The sequence below is a fragment of the Nothoprocta perdicaria genome, unplaced genomic scaffold (genome assembly GCF_003342845.1).
Source record: "Nothoprocta perdicaria isolate Ctin4 unplaced genomic scaffold, notPer1 scaffold_27, whole genome shotgun sequence".
NCBI classification, from domain to species: domain Eukaryota; kingdom Metazoa; phylum Chordata; class Aves; order Tinamiformes; family Tinamidae; genus Nothoprocta; species Nothoprocta perdicaria.
In genome coordinates, this window is record NW_020455499.1 from 4,049,262 (window position 1) to 4,075,617 (window position 26,356).

The 26,356-nt window shown below is 34.5% G+C and overlaps 1 protein-coding gene across 4 annotated transcripts; it reads right to left on the reverse strand.

Moving 5' to 3' along the window:
* Positions 1 to 466: 466 nt before the first annotated feature.
* Positions 467 to 23,369, reverse strand: ACMSD (aminocarboxymuconate semialdehyde decarboxylase). 4 transcript variants are annotated; one of them, XM_026040888.1, is made up of 10 exons: positions 23,271 to 23,369; positions 19,584 to 19,628; positions 14,166 to 14,262; positions 11,806 to 11,855; positions 10,244 to 10,480; positions 8,157 to 8,250; positions 7,281 to 7,376; positions 6,604 to 6,776; positions 1,303 to 1,401; positions 467 to 1,024 (listed from the first exon to the last, which is right to left on the reverse strand). In XM_026040888.1, the coding sequence occupies exons 1-10, from the start codon at positions 23,325 to 23,327 to the stop codon at positions 962 to 964; spliced, it is 1,011 nt and encodes a 336-aa protein (XP_025896673.1). In that variant the 5' UTR covers positions 23,328 to 23,369; the 3' UTR covers positions 467 to 961. The 4 variants fall into 4 exon arrangements, 3 of the variants coding, with proteins under 3 accessions (XP_025896673.1, XP_025896674.1, XP_025896675.1); XM_026040889.1 differs by lacking the exon at positions 23,271 to 23,369 and adding an exon at positions 19,714 to 19,911; XR_003249667.1 differs by lacking the exon at positions 467 to 1,024 and adding an exon at positions 1,949 to 2,059 and having other exon boundaries at positions 1,372 to 1,401.
* Positions 23,370 to 26,356: the final 2,987 nt, after the last annotated feature.

Here is a 26,356-nt window from a genome sequence, read left to right on the forward strand (position 1 = left end):
AAAAAAAAAAAAAAAAAAAAAAAAAAAGGTACCAATTGTACCAAACAAATGAACACATAAGAAAGCAAAATGTAGGTGCTCATCAGCATTTTTCTGACTAGTGTAAAATCCTCTCAGGAAGAGGATCCCATTCTCTCACCTGGTTATCAGGAAAACCTGTTTCACTGTGCCCTTTAGCAGCTTACAAAACAAAGCCTTCCATTTGTACRGCAGCACTCAAACTAGAGTTTGAGCTCTGTGTATGTTAACATTTAAAGTTTCCAGCCATATTTTTAGGAAATAATTTTAAAAGAACAGAACATTAAAGCATGCTAATATTAAATACTAGTATTTATTTTGACAATACAGTGGTATGCAAAGGTTTATCCACACAAACACATTATTTCTGCATCTACAACTATAAAGTATCCAGTCATATTTTTAGGAAATAATTTTAAGAGAGCATTAAAGCATGCTATTATTAAATACTAGTATATATTTTGACAGTACAATGATGTGCAAAGGTTTATCCAGACAAACACATTATTTCTGCACATACAACCATTTTGTTTAGATTGTTTAGGCAGCAGCCTAAAAGGAGCAGTCCATAGACTTTTTTCATGCTTTCACAATATATTTAGAGTGTCAGTATAAGCACTTGAAGTGCTAGGTTAAAGTGCAGTTTTCTACAATTTCAATCACTGGATAAAGGCAAATTTCACATTTTGTTCATTCAGAGGTGCTGACTGAGAATCTGCAAAAAATAAAATCTTCCATTTTGCATGAAAGCTGGAATTTCAAAATTGTGTAAAGAGAACTTAAATCCTCAAATACAAAGAAATGCCTCTGCATACACATCTCCAGTACTTGCTTTTGGAAATACCAATAGACTGTAATGTACTTGTCAATCTTTTTATCAGCATAATACCTCAAAATGATCCMATATTGTTTCCAAAGTTTGGTCTCTTTAGTATCTTCATAATTATTCAAATTGCTTTCTGCTAAGGCCCAAGAATTCCAGAGCATTGCCAGCCTTGAGCTTATCCTGTAAAAAACAAAGCATACACATATTTGTATATATTTATGAATTCATGTGTGCTGAAATCATGTTTAAGTCAAGGGATTTAACTCAAGTTTTTACAGATGCTTTTATTCATGGTCATGTTCTCAGGCCTCAGGTAAAGGCCTGTGAAAATGGGAAATGAGACTAAAGGGCCTCTTGCAATATTTGAAGTCAGTATAATCCACTGATTTTTCCATGTTTTATCAAGGGGCTAAAACCAGAGTCTTAAAATAGAAAAAGAACAAATGTAAAGATTATACCTTCAGTTTACTGTCGAACTCTTCCATTGAATCAATCAATTTTCCAGGTTCCAGTTCCCCCAGTGGAAAAGGATAATCTGTCCCCAAAATAACTTTGTCCTGGTAGTGAGGAAACATGTTGTACATCTTGTAGTAATGTTAAATAATAGCATTAAACACATTTTCTGGATTTTTAAAATAAAACACAGGAAATTACGTGTATTGCACTAATTAATCACAAGAGAAGATGAGAAAATAATCTCTGGATTACAGTTTTCAGTAAAACAGTGAAAACAAGGACTCAGAGTTTCCTCTATTTTATATAAAGAATATTGGGTGAAGTTTGGGTAAAGCTTGAGAAAAGTACTGTTTGTCAGTGTTTATGTAATGTCTAACTATGGTGTATTTTTATATTTTTATTTTGATGCACAGAAAGTTCAAAACGCAGATCCCAAGCACATGGAAATGGTGTGTATTGCTTGGATGACTGTGATATGAATGGCCTTCTTGACAGATTGGTTTTCTGTAATGTGATGTGGCTTTAAAATGCCAAAGTCAAAGACTTCATTGTTCTGCTGTTCTACCTGTAGCTACATGGTTATGCAGTCTCACAATTAAGTGGCTGATACAGAGAACATAGGCTTCTTCCTTATGCTTATTGACTTACTTTTTGTTTCTTGTTCATGTTCAAGGTTACTTGCATGCGCTGCACTGTTCTGTGCAGTCCGAAAAACACAAAAATCATGACTCTGATCTTCTCTATAGATTGTCAAGTGACCTGCAAAAGCAGGCCAGAAAAAAATCTTGTATTTTACATTGCATTCATTGACTGACAGTACGATGTCATTCCTGACAGTCTCGTACATAAATAACTAATGCCAGTGTGTAAATAATATTCGAGCTAAACCATTTTTCTTGAAGACCCAACCTTGCTATAGGTCTGACATAAGAGAGTTAATGGCACATTTATTTATGAAACTCAGGAAGTTCTTCAGCAAACTCAGGGAAGACACTAGGATTTGGATTCTTAAATATGAAATTCTTAGTTGTACATCCATATAAAATTATATAGCCAAAGAATATATATCTTTTGTGTGTGTCTTCTGCAACCTGAAGCTACTTCAACCACTGGACAAGCTACAATTACTACAGAAATTTAAATTACAAATAATTATTTAATTTAACTAGTATTCATCTTCAGATGAAGGTAAATTAAAATCATTTACAAAATTTCATACTTTGGGGAAGTCTTTTTTTTTTTTTTTTAAATCATTACGTTTGACTGGGATTTTATTATTTTATTCCCAGTAGATGCCATCCAAGAGTTTCTGAAATAACCTATCTAAGACTTTATAGGAAAACTCAGCAGAAGATACAAGTTCTGTTGTTCTGYGCTACATTGCTGCAACATAATTTATTATAGAAGTCTTGCCATAAAATACAAGTAGGGTAATTTATTATTCCTTTGTCTAGTAAATCAAACTCTGAGTTTAGATCAGACAGTTTATTTGTTTAGGCAAATGTTTAGGCAAACAAATACATTCTTTATTTGTAATATTCTATGTGATACCAAGACATTTTCTGCACATAGGTAAAACAAATGTATGCCTGAGACAAAAGAATCAAAAAATCTCCTAAAATATTAGTTCTGTTATAGAAAATGAATTTCTTGCTAAAGGAAACAGAAATTCAGTGCATTCCTAGGCCATTGTTAGTCAAAGTTAACTAAGGCAGGAAGGTTCTCWCATTCGTATTTACATTTTCCCCTATACCAGAGCAGAAAGAAATGGTTCCTGCTGATTGAAGTGATGTATATACATTATCTTTCCTTTAAAGCATTTCACAGCTAATGTTGTCGCAGTCATTAGCAGTAAAATCAAGAGCTGCCAATTAATGAGAAAATCTAGAAATGGCATTGTTGTTTGGCTACAAATGATATTAGGCTGTTAATTGAAACTCTCTGAGCTTCAGTTTTATACCCATCTATAAGGTGGGAATTGCAATACCTGCCTTTAAGAACAGCCCCAGATACTGTGAGGTCTCTGTAGATAAATACTGTTAACATATTAGTTATCATTAGTTATCATCATATAATTCCAGAGGATACAGCAAAGTCTGTTTTCCGTAGAAGACTTAGCGTCTGATATCTTAATAATTCCCCTCTCCTTTTCGAAAGGTTTGTATTTACAGTGATGGACCTCCGTGGTCCTGTCTAATCAACAGAACATTTTGTTTATTCCACAGTAATAGACACCTGAATCTTAAAGAAAATCTCACACAGCCYCAATCATGAGTTCTGTTTACACTAGTGATTTGCCTTCAATGTTATCTTCTTTCCTACTATCAGGATACGCTTCAAGAAAGGCCAGATTGTTGTAGCMCATTCAGGTCTGATTTCTGGCCAGAGCATGTTCTACGTTCTGACCAAGGTTCTTGAGGAATCACCATGAGGAACTTTTTGTAGAGATACACTGAATCATTTAATCCCGTGTCAGCCCAGTTCTTCCTTCTTCATAGCCTTATTAGCCATAGCTCTATTTACTGCATGTTGCTTTATGGAGGAGGGGAAGGACTGCAGTAATTTTGCAGCCTTACAAAATTCTTTCTCAGAAAATGTTTATTTCTCTTTCCTTTAGCTGGGATAGGTTCTGCGCTACAAATTAGCCTGCACCCCAAACTAGGAAAAGATGAAGTTAAAGGTATGTGACTCATAAGAACTGGCACTGGATTTTAATATTCATAAGCTCAAAGCCAACTCATCACACTCTGATGTCAGGTAATGGCTGATCCCTAGGGATTTTAAGCCATGCTTATGCACATCTTTACATATACCTCATGCCCTTCCTACTCAGSTCTCAGCTATTCATCCTCTAGAGACCTGTCCTATTTCAAACCTGAGCAGGTAAAGTTACAGTGTCATCCACAAGATACAATAACACTGTTCTTAGCCCAGCATTTATTCATCCTATGTTTATTATTCTGCCAACACTCATGATTTCATTGAGATATTGTGGTACTTAGTGCTTTTTTGAACCCTTGACCCTTGGAAATGTATTATGTGGGAGTGTTAACTTTCACCAGGAAACAAAGCAAGATTTTACTCCCTGGTTATACAGGAAAGCATGAAAATATGATTTGAATGCTTCTTCTTCTTTTTTTTTTTTTTTTTTTTTTTTTTTCCCCCAAGGATAACATGCTTTAGGCTGTGAGAAAAACCCATAAGGTACTGTTTTTCCTTTTTTCTTTTTTTTTTATTTTGAGAGTTAGAGGCATTTATGTTTTGGGGCTCTGACTCACGACTTTTCAGCACTGTGGCTGGGCAATATCACAGCCTAATCTGCAGCTTGTTTAGAGACGTACTTCTCTCCTACCCCTTCCACCATAAGAAGAAGAAAAGGAAATTCTCATTCTAGTTAGACTATTTATAAAGCAAGATAAAATTCCAAATTACTTTACTGAGTATTCTCACTGGAATGAGACTTCTTTTTTGACAAATCTGTCATTACTGAAACATTACCTCCAAGTGCTTCTTCACATTTTTTAAAATCTTTTTTTGCAAATAAAATTTTTTTTTCATTATACAGCTCAGCACATTCTTGACCTGAAATAATTTCTGTAGTTTATATATTTAACAAATTCTACAAACTTCCAAGTTCTCTGAGGAACTTGGAGTGGAGTAAAGCCTGTATTTCAACCTGCTCTTTTTTTCCCAGTTTTTCTGAAAAAGACCAGAATTCTGTTCCCACTTCATCTTATGAGTGCTATTATGGATAAGGAATCCTTTGAGTGGGAGAATATCAAAATAATGTAAAACTGGCATGGCTAATTGTATTACCAGCACATGCCTCACTCAAATACATTATCATGTCACTGTTAGGATTTAACAGCTCATGATAAAACGGCCTGGTTTTGGAGTTTTCTGGGGTCAGCTACCCAGTACTGTCCAATTCTTTTCACTTTCCAGTACAGGATGGCTGCATGTTCTGCTGTTTGTATTAATGTACATTCTGCAGGACTCTTCTGCTGTAGTACATTCTCCAGAATGTTCTAAGGAAAAYGATATTTAACTCAAAAGATGCTGCTCAGGTCAAATGTGAACTAGCTACTTTCTGCCACTTAAGGAAACGTACCTTCTAAAGACCAGTGTTAACCAGGAAGGTTCTCTGGCAGAGGACTAGGGAGATGCTTGAGCCATCATGAATCGAATATGRTTATGGAGGGTCTTTCTTTCCCAAAGTTACAGGCCAAACAAAGTGGCAAATGGTTGTAAAATGACTGTATATTACAATATGTTTACATTATTTCTTGATACTATGTAAAAATACAAATGCCAGCTTGATGCTGGAAAGAAAAACAGACATGAAAGCCAAAATGCTTTAGTGAGTGAAGAGGTTCCTTTGCTGTTCTAAGTGCTATCTTATCTCAAAAATACGTAGGTGATTAAGGGACAAGGGATGAATGAAGCCATTAAAAACAAAAGTGCCAGGATAGTTTGTGTACCTGTAAATATACACTTGATGTAGAATAATTGTACCAAACAGGATGTTGTTGGCTTTTTAACCTTTTCATTTTCCTTCAGTATTTCCTTGTCCCTGGCAATGCTTTTATAGAGAAAAAGATTATACTGCTGTTCTTGTCAGAGACAATTAGTATCATGTGGACAGGTACAACTGCGTTCAGTTTTAACTGTGTTAAAAGCCAAATAGACATATAGGTGGATATTTAAGCAACATTGGTATTTCATAGGCAGAGCTGTGGAGTGGGAAGTGGATGATTTGAAACATTACAATGATTGTTTTGGATGTTTCTGTCCCACACTGTATCTGATTTAAACAGATTTATAAACTACTAACATTTACTCACTTTCTGCTATAACTATTTTCCAAACCATGATATTTAATGTGTTATCCAGGATCCCCACAAAATTCTCTTTACTGCCATTTTTTTCTGCCTACAACTTCCCAAGTAGAAATATTTGCTTTCCTCAAGTCGACACCTGAATTTGAAATTAAAGGCATTTGAAAACAAGGCTGCAAATAAGACAGCCTTTGCTCGCAGTCCCATCCTGACCAACCTTACATGAGGAACTAGCTTCACTGAAGTGATGTTCACAGTGCATAATTTAATGGATTAAAACAGCCATTTCAAGAACTCCATGTAGCAAACGAATTACCAGCATTACCAGTTTATAACAGCTCAGGTTCTGATTTTACTGAGTTAATATGCTGTCTTCTTTCTGCTCTTTTCTATTATTTTGATTTTTCTTGGAGAACAAATTAAATGTAGAATGACTGACCTGCCCTTGGAAGCATTAAAACTCACCTCTCCTATTACGCTTGTTAGTAGCCTCAGTGCACCATGATCATGGACGAGAGAGTCTGTATAAAATGAACCAAGGTACTTTCTTGGATCCACCTCATTATCCACTGCACACAAATCAGGGCGCATATTGAATCCATGAGAGATTCGCCCCACTGTGTATGGAAAAGACCCACCTGCAAGGAGAAATTTTTAGTAACAGAGACAAAAAACTCAAGGGAAAAAAAATACACATTACCAGCACAAAGATCCTCAAGTTTTACTAGCAGTTACTTAGGAAAAAAAATGTGTTTTGAATCAGCAATATTCCTTCCATCTTGTGACCTTTCTTTTCTGTGGTTCTTCATTACAGTGAACCCCAAATTCCGGCTGCTGCCTCGTCCCTTTCCCTCAATGTTTCAACTACCTCCTGCTGCCCTTTATTCCTACCTCTTCCTTCTTGCTTCCTCTGAAGGGCTACTTTAATAGTTCAAACAGTGACTGAAACTGGCTGCAGAGTGTTCATATGAGCAACCTAGGTGGCAGAAATCCTCACTGCAGTAATAGTGACACTAYACTCTAGTATAGACTGGAGTAATAGACACTCAGCTGGTGTCAGGCTTAGACCATTAACCCCATTAGCTGGTATACTGGAAAATAAAACTATGCTCTGCTACAGTTTCACAAGGTATACTCCTTACCTCCATGTGCGAAGCAGACTTTCAGCTTAGGAAATTTTTCAAAAATTCCTCCCATAATCATGGAGCAAATGGCTATGGTTGTCTCTGTTGGCATGCCTATCAACACAAAGAGCCTTATCATGCTATATGGACAAAGATKGAGTCATATTATCCTCAACAGGCCTTGAATCTAGTGCAAAAATAACATTACAGTGCTGCATTTTTTCCATTAGAGGAACACTAAAATGAGTATTAATTAACTTTAATTAGAACACAGGACTAGAGGCTAAGATTTTATGAATTCAAAAGTCCAATTTTTATCCTATATAACTATATTTCTAAGTAGCATTTCTCTGCTAAAAGAATCACCGGCAGAATCTGTTAGAAGAGTCACTCAGTGTTGCTCTGATTTAACTAGCAAATAGGGGAAAAATAGAAACTACGTGATTCTCCTTTGACTACAACTCTGGGGAGCTTCTGAAGTACAATATTCTTTGAGCTATAATAGTTCAACTGAATTTAAATTCAGTATGTTTTCTGATCAGTGTTTTTCCAAGAAATATTCCTAAGAAATTCCAGGAAATAATTTTGGTTTTGTCTACTCTCTCTCCTCTTTTGCTCAAATTCTCTTTTTTTGAAGCCTTCTCATTTCAGAGGCAGTGAACTTCTTCCTGGTCATCCACTCTTTTTGTATTTAGCAGACAAGAGAATACGAGATTCTGTTGCTAGTTTTATTCATTTTAGGTTTCAATATAAAAGATCAGGCAAAGTATGTAGGCTTAAAAAAAAGAGAGAGAGTTTTATTTTCACAATAGGCTTAATAGTAGTTTTATTCTGTACAAGCACCTTTGCAAAAATCTCCTGGGTTTATAAATATAGATTAAGCAATACACTCACCTACCAGCCAGGGAAGCCAGTACTTGGACATCCGTCCATCTACCTGCATGTCCCAGGGATGCACAAAGAGACAGCAATTCAATTGCTCAGCAGCCTTCAGCAAAGAGAAAAAATGTTCATCTTGACTTAATCATACCAAAATTTACCTACTTTTGCAGTCATGCTTTAAAGATAACCTGCAAAACTGTACTGAACATCAATTATTAGTGATGAAACTAGGCCCAGAAGTGAAAACTGTAACCAACAGTAGCTTGTATTTAGTGCTCTGGTCCATAACATGAAGATCTCACTCACATTCAAAGTTCTTTTTGAGACTATTGGTTTTGAAACATTATGATAACATTTTATTATTAAGTTGAAGTGCTCCTCAAATTAATGTGGTAGAAAAATGTCTTTTTTTAGCTATGTGTATGCCACACGCATCCTGCAGTATAAAATCTGGTTCAAACGAGCTTTGCTTTGGTTTCTTTTCACATGAAGGGATGAATTTTCAGAATATTTTCTAGATAGAATGGATTTACAGAAGTGTTCCAGCTGTATTTAGGAATTGCCATTGCTGTCATACTACATTTGTCCCCTTTGGCCTGTTGCCTGACTTAAAAAAATATCAAAACCTTTTCTGACCCACCTAACAGCTAGAAACCTGGTTTTGCATTCTGATCAGTAAACCATCCCCACTCAAGCACATTACATTTCCCAAACTGCTGACACTTTCAGAAAGGGAAACAGAGGAGCTATATGAGATACTAATCCTGACTGAGCCATTTAGCTACATGCCTCAATTTAACCAGAGCTGTTAATGCTTGACTAATTTTTAACAGCTTCATTTTGTCAGATGTATTTCTGGACCTCCTCTTGTTGCTAAGGGGATTGTCACAAGGTTGAAAAATTTGGATTTATTTACCATTAAATGCATAAATAAAGCTGTAACTGGTGGACTCTAGGAAGTAATTGCCATCTAGATGTGTAAACTAAAGCTAGCAATTCAGTAACTGTCTTGATGGATTCATGAAGTTAATTATCAAATATGGGTTTATTTTACAATATCTGTATTTCAAAGATGTTTCTAAAAGTGATAGAGGTTACTTCCTGTATGTGTTAAACATAAGCCAAAGAATGTGTGCATCTCCAAAAGCAGAAGTTGATACCAGATACTGGGTGACCAAATATATTGTCCAGATGCTGTGCTAATAGAATTCTTGAATAAACTGAGAGTTTTGAGAAATATTCTCTATGAATCCATTTCAAGGTGACAGCTATAATAAGCTCTGAAACAGACACAGAATGTGCATTGATTAAATCTTATAATTTAGACAAAGGAGAGTCCCCATCTGGACCTCAGGCTGTTTAAGAAATGCAGTCTATGAACTCATCTTACAATTAATACATTCAGTTTAGAGTTTTTGGTCCCATTTGCATAAGTCTGTGTGGTGCTATGTATCTGACCTTGACATCTCTGAAAATCTCAGAGATTTTTAAAAATTATCTCAGTAAGATTGGATGTAACAACTTGAATGCAAATGCAAACACAGTGGAAATGCTTTATTTGATATTTTATTATCCTCAGAAACCAAGATGGAAACTTTTTACAATATATAAAATATTTTATTTTTTATTTCATAAAGTATGCTTCTCAATGTTTTATTTCTTATTATTGTCATTATACTCTTTAATCAATTACCATATATAATTATAACCTAAAAACTCTGATCACCAAAGATTAGCCAGGTTTAACATCATGGGATTGTGCCTGAAAAATGCCAATTTTACATTGTTTGCACCTCAAAAGTCAGTGATTTCACTTGACTGAATGAGAAATTTGGGGTCAAACAGTAACAGAGTCCTACGAACTTGATGCTTTTTCATTGGTTGAAATGGGTCTGGATCAATGAATCCACCAAAAGAAAAAAATATTTAATATGCACTCTTTTAAAAATATACTGCACAATTTTAAATGAATATTGTTATTAGTTTGATTTCCCAATTATTAAAGAAATTTAGCTGATGACTGAATAGGTATAAGGTATTTTTAGATAAAATTCCATGGCACAGAATTCCCCCAACTAAGCAAGGAATCATTTACTCACAGCATAGATGTCATACATTTCTGGTGCATTCAGGTCCCATTCATTGACATGAGATCCTATTTGTACTCCAGGAAATCCAAGTTCATTCACACAACGATGCATTTCCTTCACAGCCAGGTCTGGAGCTTGCAAAGGTAATGTACCCAAGCCAATAAACCTCTTGGGGTACTTTTTTACTGTAGCAGCTAAGTCATTATTTAATATCTGGGATAGATCTAAAGTGTCCTGAGGTTTGGCCTGGTATGATATTAAGCAGAATAATACATTAAAATAAAGTTTTCAAATGTTATCACCTTTGGAAGATACTGGGTAAATGTCACTGCACATAATATAGAGAGAAGGCTTGAATTTAAAATTTTACATTATGGTAAAATGAAAACCAGTAGGACTAAATTCTGCCTCGCTATAAATCTTTTGGGTACAGTTCTTCTTGTCTGGAATAGAATATTAATTGCTTTTCCCTTTATTGCTCAAGGTCAGTGTAATCTAGCCCAGCCTGGGGATGTGCTCGAGTATGTGAACTTTTCATGTCAACTCATCCTCTGGTTTTGATTATAGAAATGCAAAAAGCTAAGCATATCTTTTTTTAAAATATAGCAATGAATATTTATTCCGCTATTACTGGAGCTGGAAAGAGGAAAACAAGAGATGTGGGATGCTGGAGCATGAGAATTTTGTAGAGAAATTTTGAACAAAGCTTTCTAGTGTTTAGAAGAAGATAGTCATATTTCTAATGAGGGAACTGCAATATCCATACAATTAATTAGTTTCCTTGCTTTTTTTTTTTTTTTAATAGAATATATTAAAGGATAAAAACTTCCAAAAAAATCAGAACAAAATAGTAATATATGTAATGCATAAAGGAATTTTGAAAATCAATGGTGTTACTTATATATGGGCTTAACTTTTTTTTTTTTTAGTGTAAGATACCTGTTTGCACATCATAGTTTGATTTCTACAAGCAGCTAAGTAGTCAAATTTAGAATATATTTTGAATCACCATTTGCTATGATTTATCTTCTCAGACTTCTTATTTCTTTGGTGTATTCAAGATCACCATACATAGAATATATTTAAATTTGCGTCTGAATTTTAAGATTCAGAATATTCTAAGTCTGTGAGTTCTCCTCCCATGCTACATTTAAAAGAACAGAGGATTAGGCTACAAATATATCTTTTACTTGTTCTTTTCATGAGAAAAAGAGAGATTGATATCTAACTTCCAAGGAATCAACCCATATGCATTTTCCCACTACATAATGGATTCATGCTCTGTAGGTTCTTTCTCTGTGCTTGCAGTTACTTCTGATAAAATCTCCAGCAGAAATTCTGTTGCCTTCTCATTCTTTCTTACTGAGCATACTCCAGAGTGGAGTTTTGCCAGGACTTCCTGCTGGCTCTTTAGTGTTTTTTCTCCTTTGTTTTTTCACAGCAGAATAGGTCTCCCTTTACCTCAGTGATCTAATTATTACTTCAGTCACCTAATTCACAGGAATTTGCACTTTACTTTTAAAATAATTTGTAATATTTATAAATTACAGAATATGCTAGTAGGAACCTACCCAGTAGCTGAACATTACAGGGACCGTAGAAAGGACTTGGACTGTGACACCTGTAAAAGAAAACAAGCAATTATTAGTTTACATACTTTACATATATATATATATACACACACACATATATAAAATGATAAAAGTAAAAAAGGACTTTGGTTGGAAGTGGAGAGGAATTTAACTTGTAAATTGTAATATGTATGACTTAGGATAGTGATCAATTCTTTGTCTATAGTCGTATTACCGTTTCCTGTGTTACGTGTATCAACATTGCATTTGACCTCGGACTGCTTTGGAGTACCATAGTGTTTTAATAGTAACAAGTCTCTTTCTATATGATCCTGTTTATCAACCTATTTGTTTCCTGGCTCTCTCTCCCATTTCTCTTTCCCATTTCCCTAGGAGTCATTAATGGCCAGAATCTTCTTGACTTATTTTGGACTGAATTACTCAAATTCTTTTTCATGCAAATTCTTTTCTTTTACTCCTAGTTGTTGTTAGCTTAAGGGCTGGTTTCAGATTTTTGAGTCATGAAATAATTTGTATAATCCAGATTTCTGCCTTACCTATTTGGTAGAAAGATAGATATTTTTAACATTATATTGRCATTGCTTTTTGAAAGATGAGTTACAGAACAAATTTAACACAAATTTTAAGAGTAGATTTCTGTGCTGAACATTCTCAGACAGTATACTTAGGAAGAAGGTGAACCAGCATAGAAAAAAAATCTATTTAAGAAATGTTTTCCCTTAGCTTTCAGAATCCTCTCTGTGCAATCTGATTAGTGACGATATGCCATAATGTCAGGTATGAAATTAGTAATCTTGCAGCTGTGATGATACAGAGAATAGGAGATTTCCCATATCCTTGTTCCATAACTGTGATATGTTTGGTGGTTAATATTTTGGGCATAATGTACCTTKTTTTTTGTTCCGCAAAGCTGTCTGAAGTAAGCAGCTACACCTTTGTGAACAGAAAAAGAATAAAACATGGCCCATATTCTTTATCATTACAAGAATGATAAGAATGAAAAGCTCTGTAAGGTCTTTGGTTTTATATTTAGTTGGCTGATGGCAGTTTCCCTAAAGTGCTGTTATAAAAGAACAGTTTTTTTATAGGAAAAAGCCACCAGATGGTGCTGTAAGACACAGTTTTAGATGTTTTTCCTTAAATGAGCATTGTTTTATGTAGTCTGTGGAACAATATTTTGTGTTAGTTTTATGAAACATTTTTGGAGGGGAGAGCTGTTACAAAAATTTGAGAAAATTCCCTTTGTGTTTTCCCTTTATGTAGAGGAACTAGATGGGGCAGAATTGTTTTATAAAAACTTGCCATTAGTGCTGGAAAAGCATATCTGAAAGGAAAAGATACCAAGGGGCTATTTATGATTGTGGTTGAGAAAAAGAATGGCTAGTCCCAAAATGTGATTGCATTTTGTGTAAATACACCCTAACTCGACGTAACATAGTTAATTCCAGGAAYGATTAAAATCTCGTCAGGCAGCAGAAATTTTAGAGATGTTGCACAGGCATTCTAGGCATTCCACATGAAATGCTGAATGGTTAATTTTGAAATACTATTTCTGCAATGTGCAAATGAGGTAATCTTGAAATTTTCCAAGTTGTGTTTACATAAATGCCCATCATCCTCTACCTTMTACATTGCAGGCTAAAGCTCAATTGGGAGAATGACCTGAAGTGTTTCCTACTATGCTATAACAAATACAATAATCACAAATACACTATTTTTAAAATATATGCTTTTCAGAAGAATTCAGATGTATTTGTTCTTTTTGAAAAGTAGGAAAAGCTACTAAGTTTTGTCTACTGAAGAACTGATGTAGGCAATTATTCCAGGTTCAGTTAAAGAAATATATTCCTTAATAACTCCATATTACTCTCTCCATTCCAATGGAGAGAGTATTACTCTCTCCATTATATATATTACTTATATTATATATATATTACTCTATTCCAATTTATTTGGAATTATGGTATTAATCAATACTAAAAAATATCCCATCAACTAGACTAAAAATTCCTTCTCTTAATGTCCAATCTTTCAAACTATGTTTAACACCATATCAAAGCCCTATGGAAAATAAATTTGCTAAGCTTGGTTTCTTTCGCAATCAGAAAAACACTCTTTCCTGAGAAAGTAATTGTACCAGTTATCTAGGCTCAGATTCCTTTATCAAAAACAGAATAATGTTGCAATATCTAAATAGAAAAAAAATGGTAGAAAAGGAAATATATATGCAGAAAATTCTAGGAGTAAACAAGTTGCTTTTAACTTTGAGAGGCACTAACAGAAYGGTTTTTATTATCCTGCATTAAGACACAATGATTTCATTTCCTTTATGAAATTACCTGATAGGTCCATCTCTTTAATCCTTATTTCTGGATCCCAGCAGTTTTCTTGAATAACTCTAAAAACCTTTCCATCTTTCATCATCTTTGCCTGTCCCTGTGAAATGACATTTTCATATTTAATATATATGACAAATTAGTACACGCTAAATTATAGAGTTGCTTGAATACATTATGCTCCCTAAATATATTCARTGACAGAATATAGTCATATATTCAGTAGATTACCTAATCAAATAATATTTTAAAATACCATTTATAGTTCAGATGACATGAAAAAATATATATTTTTTTCATAATATAAAGATCTTTGTATTGCAATGTTTATTTCCCCATGGTTGTTTGAGAAAGCTATCAGGTACCTTCATCAAGGTTTATCCTCAAACCAAAATTTGACCTCAAAACTGTGCTCAAATTAAATATGAACTAAATGTTGCCCTTGGGGATGCATGTGTGCTTTTAAAGTCCATAGCATCAAAATGAATCCAGCAACTAAAGAAATAATTGTGTAACTGTTAAATTCATTTCAGGTGTTTCAGATGACCTGTGGAACAGAGACAAAATCAGACCTGTATTGTTTGTCCTTAGATTACATTTTCTCCTAGGGACTTAAAGAAAAGAAATATGGAAGATTCTCTATTTGGGGGAAAAAGACCATAGAAAAATCCAAACATAGTATAGAGTGATTACATAAATTAGTGTAATACCTTTCCTACCATAAACTAATGACCAGCTTATAAAGTTCAAAACATTATTACAGTCATCAAGCTTGATAACAATTCTTTAATTATTAAAATTGTTCTTTATTTTTTCATGTATTTGACAACAGTCCAAAGATGACAAGCACGGTGTTGTTACATTAAGTCAAGAAAAATATTTGTTAATGTTGTATGAAGTCACATGCATCTATGGACTTGTAATTAGAATTAGCAATTCAATACCAAAAGACAGATAACTGACAGTAGTATTTTGGTTAGCTTACACTGAAGAGATGCAATTCACCAATATTTGCAAGCTGTAAGTATTTTTTGGTTGCTCTAAGTTACTTTGGGGATAACTGGAAAAAGATGAAAGTCAGATCATCCATATGAGCCTTACATTATGGGGTATGTTGCTATGGGTAGCATGGTCATGTAGCAAACACGTGGGACAGAAAAGATAGTGAATGTGCAGTTAAAAACTGAAAACCACACGATAAGATGTGAGAAAGAAGAACAGCTACTTTTTTATGTCCACAGTAAACAGAAGCTAAGTGCACTGAAGTCTTCTGACTTAAGGAAGGGAACTATGTCTCCCAAATGCTAATTTATTAAATTAGTTTACTTGGGAACCACACTACATCTGTCTATCTTGATATATAAAAATCTGTTAAATCAGAGTATTTCCTGCTAGTATTCTCCAGCAGAAATTAATAAAATTTCACTACTTATTGCAAAGCTTGCTTTTATATCTCCTCTGAGAAGTCAGACTGCTCTTAAGCTTGAATTTGTTATTAGCTTCATACATCATTCACAAATACACTGCCCTAATGAATATTTTAAAGATCTCTTCCATATATMTAGGAGTGCTGCCTTAGCAAACTGTCAAGTTGGTAGGTATATCACAATTTCAAAAAATTACTTGAAATATTACAGCCAGTTATCACAACTATATTGCTCTGATCCTCCAGCAAAATACTTCAGGTTTTGATTTTCCAACCTGAGAGAAAGGTTTGCACTAGCCAAATCCTCCAATAATTAAAAAAAAATGCACATAGCCTAACAAATAGAAATGAATTCGGAGGGTGAGCACAGGAAAAGACACAGTGGAACTGAGCATTGTGTCACACACAAGCAGATCATGTGGCCTTTATTAGATTACCACTGGGAGTATTYCTGTGAACACAGGCAACGTCCTCAGATACAGCAAAGGCATAGCAGCCAAACTGCTTACATTTATTTTCTTCTGCTGATACTGAAAACGTTAGGCAGACAGTAATTCTACCAGCAACCTTGACAGTGCTCATACATAAATGCTGAGATGAACAGTAGGTCACTGAATGCTGTTAACAGTCGTCACAATATAGGAAGTATTTCTAATAAGAYGTGTACTGTTCTCATTAAATAATTAGTTAAATGGTTTGTTGTTTTCATTAGCTGATTCTTTGTGATGATCAACATGCTGCAGGTCACGCCTAAACTCACAGCTCTGTGTGAACAACACCAGGCCTAGAAAATCAGTCCTATGACTATAGTCTCTAGACATTGCCACTAAYCTGCACTCATCAATTTTTTAAATGAGAAATTACTCAGACACCTTAATGGGGAAACAATTTTTTAAAGTAATAAGAATAAAATACACTGATGAAAAAGAATGTTTAAAGGCTCCAAGGCATGAGTGCAAGGTTGAAGCCCGCATAAAAGATCTAAGATCACGCTTTTCTAAGGGCACAGCTGAAAAATTCTATTATATCTTTTTTAACATCATGTGGTATTTAAGGTCTTAAAGTTTATGCAGAAATTGAGAGAGGTTTAAGAAGAAATACAGCAGGTTGATTTATTTTAGCAAGCTACATTTGAATTTATACTGCTACAAACTACTCAGTTACAGCTCAAATTGCATACATGCCATTTCAGACCTTGATGCTTCTTAACTGAATATGTGAAGGTTTTCCTTTTTCTTCTTTTATTTTGGGAGTTACTTCCCCAGCTCCACATATTTACACAGGATTTTATTCTCTATCATGCACTTCTTTTATGTAGACAGAAGCAGGCTGGAGAGAACTCTCTGCAGAGCATGCAAGGCTATTATCGACTTGCCACAGAGTTCCTTTGTAGACTATTTTTAGCAAAGAATTTCAGCACTAGACCTCTACCAAACAGCTAAGCTGCTAAAAATGCCTGCAAGTCTCTCTCCTTCCTGCATCTGCCATCTATCTCAGAAGCTGTGCCATGCGAACTTCTGCTTAGCAGGTGGCATCTTTTCTCCTCCCAGTCCTGCTTAGACTGAAATTTGAATAAAACTGATGAAAGCTGGAATTTCATCATAATCTGTTTGCTGTTCCAGCTTGCTCCCAAGCTTCATTCCTGCTTCATAAATAGCTGATAGGCATGTGACAGCACAAACTTGCATGTTGTAGAATGACAGCGGTGTATATGCCATTAGCTTGGAATAAACATACACAATGTTGTATCCATTTTATCAGCTTCTTTTTTAGTTACCATATGCATACATACAATCACAAAAAAAGGTGGGATTTTCCAAAGTGACAAGAGGATGGTCTAGTTCCATTAAAATTAACAGAAACTATACACTTAACTACCTTGTTTATCTGGAATATATGCCTTGCTTCTTCAAAACAAACAAACAAATAAATAAAAATTAATTGCCTCTCTACAGAGAATGAAGGAATTAGTCAAGTCAAAAAGAGAAACAACGAGAAAAAGACTGAACTCTATTGTCTCTATAGGCCTATCTCAAATATGGAGTAGAGACGTCACTTCAGAAAATTCTAATTACTAAGTCTTTGTAAGTCTTTACTTATGCCTGTACTTGACATTACAGAATTCCATTATGGAGATCATGGCTAATCTACAGAAGACAGATCAGATCAACATGCTGCATGTGCAGCTGGCCATTACAGAACATAGTTGGGTTTATCCACTTATTTATATTGCACTCTTTACAAGCTTCAAGTGGGGTACGTGCTGACACTCTTGGATAAACTGTTCATCTTTGCATCTTACATCTTGCAGTTTACTATAACCATGTTGTTCTTATCCACCCCTTGCCTATTCTCTCTCTTTTTTCTTTTCTTTAATTATCTGGCTAATGCCTTGCATTGCCTTTACTCTTCAGTATGTGGACAGATCACAGTGCTCATGAGGTAGGCAATTACATATGGAATTTCTCTAATTAGGACAGGTACATGGGACATGAGGTGGGAAGAGACCTCAGATCTGAGACCTCTTTCATAAAACACCTTTCTCTTCCCATCCTTAAGGAAATTCTAAGTCCAGGTCCAGCATTGACTAAATCTAATGGAAAATTTCCAGTCTCCTATAATTAGACAAGGACCCTCACTTGAGCTTGCTTTTTCTCTTGAGTCTACTTACCTTGCATTATTCACCTATAACTGTTATAATGGAAAAGAATATATTTTCCATTAGTAGAAAATGTAATGCATATTTATAAACCATAAAATAACCGTGTTAATAAGCATGGGACCTCCCCCATCCTGCCCTGCTGCTGGTGTGCTGATGGAGGGACAACATTCCTGCTTTTGGGCCTGAAGACATTCACCAGAGCACAGGGAACCGACAGGTCATGGGAGAAAACTGGCTTCTTGTGACAGTGTTTGAGCTGTATAGTGATATCTGGCAAAGTTATTACATAGTAACAGAGGTGTTATCTTTAAAACTAGGTTATAAAATTAATCTATATGGTAATGTATGAAGTACATTCTTTTGCCATACTAGTCCTGCCCTCCTAAGAAAAAACAATATACTGTTTTTCTTTTTTTAATGTCAATCAACTTAAAAGACATGTTACTGATCTTGCTTATATCAGTTTTATATTATTGTGTCAYTGTAAATGTCACTGTAATTACTGCTGATTTATTCTACTGAGAGTGAGATGAGAATAAAGCCTTTAAGAAACCTGTTTTGCTATCATCAGACTGAATAAATGTACTCTACTAACTGCACTAGCAGCAGGCCTTGATTATGAATGAGGATGTGAATGAGGATGGATTTTTGGCATTGTCTCATGGCATTTGCAGATAGGTTGTTCCAGGTATTCTTATGTATCTCAGAAGTGTCTTTGAAAAGTTAATAGAGTGAATGGTGATATAGAAAAATCACATCCATTCTGCCTTTTGCTTGCCAAAAAAACTCAGGCTCCTATCTTCTACAGTATGGTCCCCAAACCTGTATATTGTCCCCATCATTCTTGGATATTGAAACCACAATTTCCTCTGCTTGTCAGGAAGACATATGGAGGTTATTCTTTCTCTTTCATGACACTTTCATGTCCTAGTTCTTTATGTTTTACTAAAATATCAATCTCAATTATGTTTGTTTCTCATACAGACAACTACATGTAAATACAAAAGTTCAATATGTAATGTGTTTTAGATTAGTGCATCTTATTAAAAATAATTCTTCAGAGATATCCATTCAGAATGTAAACAAACACTTAGGAGGAAACCTGGATTCATATTCATATGAGAGAAAGTAAACTGACTGTATACTGAATATTACCTCTTAAGCAACAAGATCTACTGAGATATATTCCACTTGGAGGAATAATTGCTTCATAGAAGACAGACCTTTACAGAAATTTCTATCAAAGCCATAGTCTATCTTATTGATATTTAGTTGTGAATGCCTATTCCTGATCACAGCACAAAACTATATCAGAGGATCAGACAGCACAAACCTTGCAGTGATGATCCAGCTGAACCCATCCACCATATCCATATCTCTGTGAAGGAAAAAAGGAAAAGCCATGGACTAGTTAGCATTCTGCAATAATAATCAGAACCTCAGTTCTTACAGTCAAGCTTTACCTTTTTCAGGAGAAATACTTAAGCATATGCTCAGTTTTGAGCCTCTGAGTAGCTCCTTTGACTTCAGCAGAATTGCTGAGGATTCACTGGACTGACCTAATAATGTTCGTAGAACTAAGCTTTTAGCTCCCAGATTAACAACATTTAAAAATAAGTCTTAAATCTGATTTCAAAACGCTTTAAATATTATCGAGGTTCACTATTGGAATTTGGTTCAAATCATACATTTAGCAATGCGAACATTGAGTTGACACATTTTCTGATCGTAACAAACTGCAATCAGTTAATCATTAGCACAGAGAAGTATTGATTCCACTTTTCAGCTTCCATGATTCAGCAGCAGGACTGAAGGTCATTGTCTCTTGTCTATTAATATTTAAACAACCCAGAATAGCTTAAAGGAGAAGCTTAGATGCTCACTGTTTCTTCCGGAGAGATTAATAATTGTTTGTACAAAAAAAAAAAAAAAAAAAAAAAAGATTCCTTTTATTTTCAGAACTTAGAAACAAGTGAAATCTTGAAATAAGATAGTAGAATGAATGAAGAATTCTACCTCTTTTTTTTTTTTTTTAAAAAAAAGCATTTCAAAGGAAAATGTAAAAGCAGGGATTTTCTACACTGAGGTGTAAACAATTTGAATTCTATGACAGCAAATCATTACCTAATGCCATTATGGGCTGTTCCAAAATGGGAGCGCAGAACCAAGCCTTCTAATTTCAGCCAATCAGAGATGCTAATGATGATGGTGGCTACGTACACTTTATTAAAATTTATAAATGTATGCATATATAGAYAAAAATAAGGAACAACATTTAAATGTAGGGAAGATTTGGGAGTGTTATCTAATGAAGACCTTAAGTTTTAAATTTTAATTAACTCCATAATAAACGTGGAAAATGAGCACTTTAAAGGTCATCTATTTAGGCAATAGAGAAAGTTGCTGATCTGTTYCTAAATTAATTTTATATTTCTCCATCAGTTATTAGTTGGATGCACTGATGGTTATTCCTGAAGCATGTTATTAATTTTAATTTTAATTCATTTTTATACATATTACRGATTCCTAGGGTCTTAAATAAATGTCTTTAAAATAGAAAATTCTAGTCATAGATTCAAGACTTGGTATTTACAAGGTTAAAAAGATTATAATCAAAAAAAGAGAAAAGTTTAGCATTATGTGTGCATGCTAGGGGTAAAATATTATAAAAATAGTGCCTGTGAATAGCTTTTATTACTTTATATTTTGCCCTGCATAATATCATCTCTGGAAGAAATCAAAGCAAAATATTCAGTTCACTTAGTCCATTCATTTGTTATTCTGGCAGGCATACTGAATTTCAGCCCTCTCTGCTTTTCCTTTTTTTCCYGTTTTTCCCTACATAAGATGTAGAGAACCGTGTTAGTAATACCCTGAGCTTTCAGAGGAACCTAGGGAATTCAGAGAGGTATTCTCTATTCTGAATCCACTAAACCTCTGAACCACTGAAACTTGAGAACAGAAGACTCCAATCATTAAAACTGGCAGGTAGAAATTAAATAAAAACATATTATTAGCCTCTTTAATTAGCGTTTAAAGAAGTGCAACATTGGTCTACAGTTGAACAGCAAGACTAATGGTGAATTCATCCTTCATGTAAATAAAGATCAAAGGATGCTTGGGGTGATTTTGTCCTAGTGAATTCATTACCCTTTTAAAGTATRTAGAGACAAAATGTAGCTTCTTCACACAATCAGCATGAAGGATTTTTTTTTTTTAATGGGAATTTTGCACAAACAAGGATGACAAAATCTGGAACAAGCAAGAGTACCCTGTATCCGTGGACTGGATATTTAAACTCCTGTCTACTTAAAACAGATATAATAGTTTTAAAAAAACCCTACCAGTTAACCTACATTAGCCAGTGTTTACATGCTTTTTAATGGAGGAGTTCTTATAATATAAATAGACAGATGTTTTAACAGCACTTCCATAGGGAAAGAAGAGGCCAAACTTCCTGCCCAAGAAGTTTTATGCATAATAATATTCTTTTTCACAACCAATGTAGAAATAACCCATGTATGTTTTTAACTCCAGGCTTTCTCACATCTTTTTTTTTTTTCCTAAAAAACTTTACATTTTCCGGCTGCTTTCTGGCTAACACTGAATTGATACCAGACTGTTTTATTTATTTATTTATTTTTAACAGTCACAGAAACACAGGGCTAATACATTTGAAACACCTATCTAAGATTTTGCTATCTGGAAGAAAAAAAGAAACCTCAAAATACCAAGTGAAAGTATATACAATGTAAAACAAGAGTTTAATGTAGTATGTCAGGTACCAAAGAACAAGGCTGAAATAAAGGTACTCTTCTGATGTCAAAGGTAAGCACAATGAAATCAGATGATTCCATACAACTGATAAACCCAGGGAACGTTCATTCAAATACTGCCAATGCACAATTACAATAAGGGAATATTTAAAGGCAGCAGCAGAGGTCTCCTCTTTTCTATCCTGATTCTTCTACATGAATGGAAACAGTAAGGAGTTTGAGTAAAATAGCTATACTGGAATTGGAAACCAATTTTTAAATATAATAATTATATATGAGAGAATATATATATTATGTGATCTTTTTAAAGTGACTTTTTCAGAACTCTCTGTAGCATTGAATATGTGATCCCTTAGCAGTCAAAAGGTGATCAGATAYCTTTATATATAATTTTGTTTATAATTATCCAGGCTGTAACTCTAAAGACTAATTCAGAACCAGATGATTGTATAGCTTTTGATAATCTGAAATAAGAAAGGCATTAGTTTTATTACATGAAAACCTAAATGGAAATTTCGATTCTCAAATACTTTTTCACATGACCTGGAAAATTACTTTTTACAAGACTGAGTTTATATCATTGAATTATAAAAATAATACCATGCAAAGATTCAAAGTTAAAACAGTCTGACTTATAGCTTCTGTGTTCTGGTCAGAACTGAATCTAGGTAAATGAGATTTTGTATTCCTAATGCAATATGCTACTTCCTTCCAGCAATTGACAAAATAATAGGAAAAAGATATTAGTAAAATAGTCCATCATCATCATCAATTAACCATACTTGAAGTGACCCAATATCCACTGAAGTTCAGGATTGTCATGCCTGTGGCTGTAAGAACTAGTACTCTTAGGCAATATTAATCTTGTTTAACATTTGTTTATTTTTGCTTTCATATTTGGTTGTGAATATCATTTGGATATCTGACAGCCCTTGATAATTATTATTATTATTATTAATTATGAAGATATCCTCTATCAATGGTTTCACAAARCAAATGGAATTTATACCTCATCATTTGACAATGAACAGAGTTAAGTTTTCCATCCCTTTCTTACAGAAGTTTTGCTTTGCAAATTAATGTAATACATATATCTTATATCTGRAAAAAAAATCAAATTAAACAAAAACCTACTGAAAACAGGCATATATTACAGAATCTTTTATTCACTAGTTTTCCAAGAACTACATAAATAGCAATGGTTGCTGATAAAATAAGTCACTGAATATGTGAAGTCTTATTACCTTTTTTAGATCAGGCCATTCCTTAGGAAGAATGTGGCTATGAACATCAATTTTCATTTCTGAAGTATCAAAGGAGAACTACGCTTTCAAAGGAAATGTTTTCTACGTAACTGCTACCAACCTTCCTGTCCCTGGCTCAGCGGGTCAATAACTTAGGCTGCTGTTCAGATCTACCTGCTATCTTATCAGGGCAACAACATACAGTAACCAACCAGGGAGCCAAAATCCCAGAGGAGTGGCTCTGGGAAAGAACAAAAGCTTCTAGAAGTAGAAAGTTCCTGTTAATGCATAAACTGCATCTGAGGGAAAAGAGAAAATGCATGTTTATAGCAGTAATATGAATGGATTTTTTTTTGTTACCTAGATTCTAAAACACAAGCTGGTTTACGTCTGAACGTGATCCGAATTTCCTTCTTTCACTTTCTTAAATTCTGAAATGATCTGGAGAGAGGATATAACATAATCTTGTAAAAGTTATGCCTTCTTCCCTTGTGTTTTATTCAAAGTTACTTCAAAAAGATTAATATTGAGCTGTCACCAAATCTGCTCTCTGCAGTTTAAACTCCCTTTTTGATTATTAGTTTCTTTAGGATATTTACACAGTGTAAACATCAGTAGTGGACACTGCTGCTCAGTCTCCCATATTGGCCCCTGTTACTTAAGAATCATAATAAATTAATGCTAGCGTGGCATCTATGCTAGGTGCTCAATATGGCACACAGTTTGTGCAAAATTATACTTATTATTGTTAGCTTAGATTTATGTCACCCTGAACTTCACTTTTTGTCCTTCATTCAGGTATTACATACCATTCCTTGAGATAACCTTCCCCTTTACTTTTTTTTCTTTTTTGATCTGTAATTTTTTTCCCTGTAGTTTTGTTTCAACTCTTGCTTCCCTCGTGATTGCCAAAGTTGGTTAACCATTTCTTAATTAACCTGCTTTTAATGAAAAATGCTGATTTTTCAAAGCTAAATGCTGTTGTAGTTCAGCCAATCGTTCAGTGAAACATTTTTCAAGCAGACTGACTGGCATATTTTATTTCATCCTTTTTCTAAACTCATTATTTGGTTTGTGCTTGATTTTAAAAATATTCTGCAGTCTGTCATATTTCCTTGGATATTCATTCATGAATATGTCTCTTTTGATGTGGTCAGTTTAACTCTTCTGGTCAACTTGTGATAGGGTTGATCAGCTGCATAACGTTGTGCCTGTCTAGGTCTAGGACATGAGCTCACTGAGAATTGAATGCTTAGATAGGAAGCAGAAACTTTGGGACAGTACTACTCAAAGGCAGGTGGACAGCCAGGAATTCTTTTACAGATGAACAACATGGTACTTAAATAGCAGTGATTAACACTTCAAAATCAAAACCTGTCTCTCTCTGTCTAAGCTCCCTGGTTAAGCTGCAAATTTACCCTCTTGCTCCTAATGAGAGCGCTACATTTTAAGATCTAGCACTACAGTGTTAGCCTGTTGGCTGTCGAGTGGAAGGTTGTGAGCAGATGGGAACTTTCACATGCAGAATGGCTTTGGTGACAGAAAGACACAAATTATCATTTGCGGACCCATACAAAAAATGTTAAAGACCAGGCTCCAAAATGTACCTGCCCTTGAGCTACCCACAGAACTTATATTCCATAACATTTGGATGATATGAGATCACAAAGATCGTCAGAAAGGATAATATGGACATCAGCCAAAGACTATACTTGCTAGGTCTTCTATAGAGCTGAACTAAAATGCACAGAGACTTCTTTCCAGGAAAAAGGTGGCATTCCTGAAGAATCGGATGTGCGTAGTGTGCCATCTGTTCATACAGTCTAAGGACTGCGTGGGAAAAAGAAGTGAAAAATCCAGACCACCCATTCACAATGTTTTATTTCTACATTTTAATATATTTTTAGATATCATAATTAGTTCTGGAGGGAATTTTGGTTTAATCAAAAATTTGTACTCCTTTTGGTTTGGTGATCTGGTGACCTAAATTTTGAAATATTTTTTCTGAACATTACAATAGCCAAAACAGACCAATCTTCACTGTTTCTTCAGCAATACTGATAATTTCTTATGGGGAAGAGTATTCATTGTTAAATTACAGTGAATTTGAACTGCGATTCATTTTTGAAATTCTAAGTTTGGGATGCTACACATAGATTTTGAATTTTTTTTTTTTGCAAATAATTTTTCAAATGTAGAACACAAAGGAGTGCTGAAAGTTACAGCAAAATTTGGTGGCAGTCCTTGATTCCCAGGGTTCTCCCCACATTTTCAGCTCAGGTCCATTTCTCCTTCTTATACACAGTACAAGAATCTGAATTCCATGCTGCCCTGGCTAGTGAACTGCTGCACCTCATCTTTGCATTAATAATGAATAATAGACTTAAATTTACATTTTGGTGGAATTTCTACCAAGTAACTTCAAGAGGCAAATTTAGGTGTAAGGGTAAAAAAATCTAGGAACAAATTCCACAACTCCGGATGCCTGAAAAGAACCGATCCTTACAGGGACTATAAGAAAAAGCATGTGGTCAAATTTCAGGTATTCTAGTATTACATTTGGGATGAAAAGGAAGTGAAATTTGTCCATTGAACAGCAGGGGCACTTGGCAATTTCAGCAATTGCTTATGCATCTTGGGAAATCTTTCCAACTGAGGCCCTGGAAATAGGAACATATATTAGAATAAAATCTCCATCTGCCTCAGTATTCCTATATACAGAGTATGAGTCTCCAAGAGGGAATAAAGAATTGGCATTTATTATACTGATTACAAGTCAATTTGTGTTTTTGATTATGACTGCCATTTCCATGTTTCCCTTTGTGCTTTATCTGATTATTTGCTTTTTTTTAGAAAGAAAAACATGATAAAGAGCTCTTTCAGGATAATTTTGTTGCAGACTGTCCAGACCAGAGCTGAATAAATGGAGGACAGAAATTCAGAGTTTTATTTCACTAGAGCAACAATTTCTAACTGAAAGCAGCATTAGACTCACTGCATTAAATGTTCTTTCTCAAAAGCTATTTAGCTGTTCTTCTGAAAGAATTACAGGATTTGAAATTCGAAATCTTCAGACTGGAAGTGAA

Excerpts from the sequence above, each read along its gene's own strand:
- ACMSD (XM_026040888.1), bottom strand. The coding sequence starts at position 23,327 with ATGAAAATTGATGTTCATAGCCACATTCTTCCTAAGGAATGGCCTGAT. Across the intron at positions 19,629-23,270 it reads AATGGCCTGATCTAAAAAAG|AGATATGGATATGGTGGATG; the intron begins GTAATAAGACTT and ends TTTCCTTCACAG. Across the intron at positions 1,402-6,603 it reads TAACAAGCGTAATAGGAGAG|GACAAAGTTATTTTGGGGAC; the intron begins GTGAGTTTTAAT and ends CCTCACTACCAG.